The sequence below is a fragment of the Lemur catta genome, chromosome X, assembly GCF_020740605.2.
Source record: "Lemur catta isolate mLemCat1 chromosome X, mLemCat1.pri, whole genome shotgun sequence".
NCBI lineage: Eukaryota > Metazoa > Chordata > Mammalia > Primates > Lemuridae > Lemur > Lemur catta.
Genome location: NC_059155.1, coordinates 45,368,502 through 45,375,001, shown reverse-complemented (window position 1 = coordinate 45,375,001; position 6,500 = coordinate 45,368,502). Strand labels below are relative to the sequence as shown.

The 6,500-nt window shown below is 47.3% G+C and overlaps 1 protein-coding gene across 1 annotated transcript; it reads left to right on the top strand.

The window, feature by feature from the left end:
• Window positions 1-1,561: 1,561 nt before the first annotated feature.
• LOC123628319 (protein FAM236D-like) lies at window positions 1,562-2,427 on the top strand. The gene is made up of 3 exons (XM_045537958.1): window positions 1,562-1,727; window positions 1,918-2,081; window positions 2,280-2,427. Exons 1-3 carry the CDS (start codon window positions 1,692-1,694, stop codon window positions 2,305-2,307), a joined length of 228 nt encoding a protein of 75 aa, XP_045393914.1. The 5' UTR covers window positions 1,562-1,691; the 3' UTR covers window positions 2,308-2,427.
• Window positions 2,428-6,500: the final 4,073 nt, after the last annotated feature.

Genomic DNA, 6,500 nt, shown 5'->3' with positions numbered 1-6,500 from the left:
AGTAAGGTGATTTTTAACAAAGGCTTTAACATAATTAAACGAACTACTCTTTAATTAATGGTCCTGGAAAAAGTGGATCTCCTTATGGTGAAAAAAAAAAAAAACAACTTAAACCCTTCACACTGCATGAAAACATTAAGTCAAAATGAATCCTAGATCTAAATGTAAATTGTAATATATTAAAACCTGCAAAAACAGAAGAGAAAATCTCTGTCATGAGGCTAGGCAACGATATCTTAGATAGGACACAAAATGTGTGAATCACAATGGAAAAATAATCAGTGGACTGCTATCAGAATTCTTTAAAAAACAAAAACTCTTACTTCTCAGAAACAAGGGTTCAGTGTCTCCATGAGGCACAATTTTCCAATCCTGGACTGGAACCTCGTCACTGACCTTGACTTCTATTAAACACCAGAACAGAAAACTGGGCCTACCTATTTCCAGTTGCAGAAACTCACGGTATTTTCTGGGGCTTCTGGTAGTGACGCTCTCCCTTTTCTCTATTTTTGGCCAATTTCTTTCTTCACTCCTTTCAGGCCATGCCCCCTCCAGGAAATCTTCACCGACTGTATTCCAACTCCCAAGGCTGGGTGACTGCCCGTGCTCAGTCCTCCCATAGCCCCATAAACTTCCCTCCATAGCTCTCTGTTGCAATCATGCCTTTCTTGGCTTCTCCCTCACAGAATGGCTTGAATCAGCAACTGAGTCTCATTCAGGGCACGGCCCATGGTAGGCTCACAAAGATCAGCTCTGTATCCTCACAGTAATGTAAGAGATGCTTTCCTAAACAGTCCTACTATTTCAAAAACCAAATAAAAGCCTGAGGGCCACCTACTTCCACTTCCCCTTCAGAATACTGTTAGCAGGGAGTTCCCTTGAAGTCACTGGGCTGGACCTCACAGACCTGGTTGATAATAGGGGGCATAAGTTGTCAGCATTGCTTGAACCCCAGGGTCAAAGATGGATTTTGACCTAGTAGGACTAGGCAATGATGAGCTTTCACCTCTGCCATTCTGCTTTCAACTTAGCCCAGTCGAGGCCCTTCCCATCTCTCCTTGACGCTTTTCAAGCCCTCCAGGCCCCAAATCACCTGTCCAACATCCACCAGACACTGAATGCTACACAGACATGGCATTTCACACAACCCTCTCAAAGGAAAACCTCCCTGTTGATTTGGACTGTAAATGCCGTCACCAGGCTCACCATCCTGGCTGTGACGACCCATTTGGACCCACCTGCCCAGAGCTTCCAGGTACAAATTCCTGTGAATGGAATGAAGGGGAGGACCCACGAGGATGCCACTGTCTGCGGTATCCCCGCCAAATGGCAACTCACCGTCTCCCTGAACACCTCTACTTTCTCTGTTCAGCAAGCAGAAAGCTGGCTTGAGCCTGCTGGGAGGGCCATGGGAAAGAACAAAAGGAGAGAGAGATTGGAGGGGTGGGAGTAAGAGGCAGTGGGAACGGACGGGATGTGACATACCAGAAATGTATCCACTGCTGCTGGAACACACTGCACTGGGCCCTGGGCCGAGGGAGGGAGGAAGCATGGGTGGCGGAAGAGGGGCTGAAGGGGCGTGGAGGGGGCAGGGCTTTGGCCTCCTTGTAACCAGCAGAGAGAAGAACTTCGCTGGGCTCTTCAAGGAAGTCCTGTTGATCACTACGGGCACATCACACACTCCTGGAGCCATGATCTTCACTCCCTTCCTTCCACCTGTTGAGCTGGTGAGTCTGATGGCCCTCCACTGTCGTGAAATGTCCTCGGGGAGATGGAGGTTGGTCTGTGCAGTCCACTGCTGCACCCCCAGCCTCTGGGACAGGGTCTGGGAGGCACATTAACAGTTGCCGAATGAGCTAATGGGGGCCAGCGGTTGAGAGGGACCGATAGGATGAGGGTATTTACTCTACCATGCAGATTGTGAAAGGCCCGCATAAGGACCCTGCGGAATGTGTTGTTTTCTCTGACACCACGGAGAACCCATCCGGAGGCACAGGCTCGCCCAGAGAGCCTGCTCTTCTGCGAGAGTCTTGGAGGAGCCGGTTCCAGAGAGCCCTGGCATGTTTCACCAGGTCCTTCAGGTGAGAGCTCAGAGCCATCCTCTGCCTCTCTCTCTTTCTGTCTCTCTCTCTCTCTCTCTCTCTCTCTCTCTCTCTCTCTCTCTGCGTGCAGACAAGCACACCTGCCGCTCCTTCCTCTTCCAAAAAGGGAACGCCAGGCCAGGCCTGAATTCACCAGGTCTCCCCAGACTCCACTCATCACTCTGCCCTCCTCCCTAGGGGAGGATACCAGACGCTCGAAAACTGAGACCACGGAGCCGCAGACACAGAGCCATGAACGGTGATCAAGCCCTCTCTGCTGCCTCATGCCGCTGCTTTCCCCGGTGTCTCTGTTGCTGGGCCTGAAATAAATGCTGGCATGCTTGACCAGTTTTGCTTCATGGTATTTGATGTAACTCTCAACACTGACCCCAGCCTCCGGTCAATTGGGGGTGGTCGGCTTTGGCGGTGGTGGGGCTGCGGAGGGAGGCTGTGGTGGTGAGACTGTGGAGGGAGGCTGTCCGGCCTCCTCCTTGAGGCTGTGCTGCTTGTCCCCCAGTCCTGCTTGCAATGGGCTGTGGCCAGCCATCAGTGAATTTCCCGCAGCTGACAGCTCTTACCCTGATGGGGCACTCATATGCAGAAATGAGGAAGGAAGAAATAGCATCTCTCTCCCCACCCCCGCCCCAGCAATGTACACAGTCTTCATAGCTGACAAAAACCGGGCAGTGTTTACAAGGGGAAGTGACGGCCACGTGCGGGTAGAATCTGTAGGTTTTAAAGAAAGTTCTTTGACCCCTAACCTTATAAAGAGCTCCCAAGCACCCCAAACCCACCGCAATACAGAACCCTTCCCACAGACCAGCTGGTCTCCAACTGCACATTGTTCCTTCTCATATGATAAGGGACTCTTGCCCTCCTACGGTGACCTTGATATAGACTGCAGCATATTATCTGCAGAAGTCTGTTGGGAGCAGGGGTAGAGCATATTTGTCCCTTTAATCTTACCCCATGGGGGAGGCCCTGTTAGAAACTGCATCACCAGAAATCACCCAGGCCAATGCAGAAGCGGTGGGCTCTTCAGACACACAATATGGGGTGAGGGGACATCATAGGGGCCGCCATCAAATCGCATTGATCTGCTTCTTTTCTGAATGAGGAGCCGAATCCCACTGAGGCCCCTAGACTCAGGCCCTCAGCTTTGTAGAGTTGGTGGCTCTAGTGTCTCAGCCTGCTCATGGGAGAGCAACACTCTGGAGGACCCACCCCCACGGGACCCATCTTCCCCCCTGCCACCTTCTCTCTCATTAAGACTGAAATAAATCTGGAAGGCATTGGTGGTTTTATGCGTCCGTATCTTTCTTACACCTCTTCAGAAAGATATTCATTTGGTTGGGATCGGGCTGGCGGTTGAGGTGGGGAGGAGTTTAAGACATAGCCACATATTTGGGCCCACGTACTTGGTCCTAGTCATGGGACAGCATTGTTTGTTCCTAAGGACCTGGTAGGACTGTGGCCTATAGACAGTGATTTTTTTCCACAGGTGTCTTGTTCTGATCTTGAGGAGGGCAATTCAATGTAACCAGGAGGAAAAACATATCCTCTCTCCCTGTCCAAACACACATACCCTTCATATCTGACAAGGGATGTGGGCTTCAAATGGGGAGTGGGTGGCTTGGGATTTTGAGGAAAGGCCTTAGATTGAGGTACACATAATCCGCCCCACCCAACCCCACCCCAAACTGAGACAGAGCCCTTCGAAAACACTTGCCCCCTTCGCCTCCCATTGCATATTCCCATATTATGATATTCCCCCACCCCACGCCCACCATGAGCCTTTCCTTCATGCCAGCAGAGGAAAGGGAGTGAGGGGTTAACAACGAAATGTTCTCTGGACCCTACATATCCTAAAGTAGGTCCTGCAGAGTTGGTGCCAGGATCCCTGGCGTATGTGTCTATAGGGGCACAAAAAGGCTTCCCGAGGCCAACAGGCAGGGCTGTAAAATGTGTGTATGAATCCCTGAGGAACAAGGATAATTTTAGGCTAATTATTATGAACATTATACCCACCAGCGCCACTCTAAGGCATGGAGAATACCGGTCCTTTAAAAACCCGCTGGTGCTGGCCGGTGTAAATTTGGTAGGGTTGTGCTTTCATCAGATCCCTCCCTGCTCAAAAGACCTCCGTAGCTTCCCAGGCCAACCAAATGAGGTCTGGGCTCCTCAGTCTGCCCATCAGGGCTCTTCTGGGCTTCACCCCAGGCTGATTTAGACTTATCTCTCTTCCCTGAGAGCAGTTTTCCCTCTGCATAAACAGGAAAACTTACACATTCGTACATCCGTGCCTTTGCTTCTGAAAAGACCTAACTGTCATCGTGCAACACACTGAGCTCCGGCTCTCCCAGGCTACAGGGGTGAGCATCTGCTCAGAGGCTTCTGGGAGTCAGCTCCGGTGAGTGCCACACTTAGCCCCTCGCCCATCACGCCTTAGAGATGATGGACGTAAAGCCCCCGGTGTGTGCACTGTAGAAACTGCACAGGGACAGGAGTCCAGGGCAGCTTCCAGACCTGCCACAGGTGGAGTCTTCTCTATGGCTCATCCAGGACGCAAGAGCAGCTGCTTTCCAAAGAGCCATTTTCCACTGCAAGTTTTTAGCTCTCAGCCCTAAAGTCCACCAACTGAGGATCCTGGCTCCTGGACTTGTCCCCACCCACACATCATTGCTTAAATGCTCTCGCTAGGGCTTACAGTACTGTGTTGAATAAAAGTGGTAAGTGTTCTTCCTTTGCTGTAGTTCTTAGAGGAGAGGTCTTCAGCTTTTCCCCATTCAATATGATGTTAACTGTGTGTTAATATATGGTCTATATTATGTTGAAGTTGTTGCATTTTATTTAATGCTTTTTCTGTGTTTATTGACATGATGGTATGGTTTTATCATTAATTATGTTGATGTGATGTTTCACATGATCCTTTGTATTTCTCTGTTGTCTTATCCTTTCTGGTTTTATTTGGGCCTTCTTTCTTTTGTTCTTAGTCTAGATAAAAAGTTTGTTGAGTTTTTTTATCTTTTCGAAAAACCAACTTTTCATTTCTGTTTTTAATTTCAGGATATTATGGAGGTATGAACATTTTGGTTATATGTTATGCCTTTGCCTCACCCAAGCCAGGATTTGAGGCATGCACTTTCCCCCCTACAATACTCACTGCACCCATTAGTTGTGAGTTTACCCACCTCCAATCCCCCAACCCCCAATGAATAGTGTTGATCAGTCAGTGCCAATTTTACAGTGAGTACATGTGGTGCTTATTCTTCCATTCTTGTGATACGTCGCTTCAGAGGATTGGCTCAAGCTCTATCCTGGAAAATATAAGAGGTGCTAGATCACCATCATTTTTCTGTAATTGAGTAATATTCCATTGTATACATATACCATATTTTATAAATCCACTCATGGATTGATGGGCACTTGGGTTGTTTCCACATCATTGCAATAGTGAATTGTGCTGCCATTAACATTCAAGTGCAGATGTCTTTATTATAGAATGTCTTTTATTCCTTTGAGTAGATGACTAATAGTGCCACTGCTGGATCAAATGGTATTTCTATTTTTAGGTCTTTGAGATATCTCCAAATTCTTTTCCAAAGAGGTTGACCTAATTTGCAGTCCCACCAGCAGTGTAGGAGGGTTCCTATCTCTCCACACCCTTGCCAGCATTTGTTGTTTTGGGATTTTTTGATAAAGGCCATACTCACTGGGGTTAGGTTATATCTGACTGTGGTTTTGATTTGCATTTTCCTAGTGATTAGAGATGTTGAGCGTTTTTTATATGTTTCCTGACCATTATTCTGTCTTCTTTCGAATAGTTTCTGTTCATGTCCTTTGCCCATTTATTGATGGGGTTGTTTGATTTTTTTCTTGTTGATTTTTTTGAGTTCTACATAGATTCTTGTTATCAGCCCTTTATCGGATGTGTAGAAAGCAAATATTTTCTCCCATTCTGTAGTCTATTTGCTCTAATGATAGTTTCCTTGGCTGTGCAAAAGCTTTTTAATATGATCAGATTCCATTTATTTATTTTTGTTGCTGCAGTGATTACTTTAGGTGTCTTCTTTATAAATTCTTTGCCTAGGCCGATGTATGAAAGAGTCTTTGCTACATTTTCTTCTAGGATTCTTAAGGTTTCATGCCTTAGGTTTAAGTATATTATCGATCGTGAATTGATTTTTGTAAGAGGTGAGAGGTGGGGATCCAGTTTCAGTCTTCTGCATGTAGCTATCCAGTTTTCTCAGCACTAAAAGAGATTCTTTTCCCCAGTGTATATTTTTGTCTGCTTTGTCAAAGATTAGATGACAATATGTGGATGGTTTCATCTCTGGGTTCTCAGTCCTGTTCCAAAGGTCTATGTCTCAGTTCTTGTGCCAGTACCATGCTGTGTTAGTTACTGTAGCCTTGTGGTAA

What these genes read in the sequence shown, in the direction of transcription:
- LOC123628319 (XM_045537958.1), top strand. Translation starts at nt 1,692, where the DNA reads ATGATCTTCACTCCCTTCCTTCCACCTGTTGAGCTG. An exon ending in TCCTTCCACCTGTTGAGCTG is followed by an intron (nt 1,728 to 1,917) that starts GTGAGTCTGATG and finishes TCTACCATGCAG; the next exon opens with ATTGTGAAAGGCCCGCATAA. An exon ending in TGTTTCACCAGGTCCTTCAG is followed by an intron (nt 2,082 to 2,279) that starts GTGAGAGCTCAG and finishes CCTCCTCCCTAG; the next exon opens with GGGAGGATACCAGACGCTCG.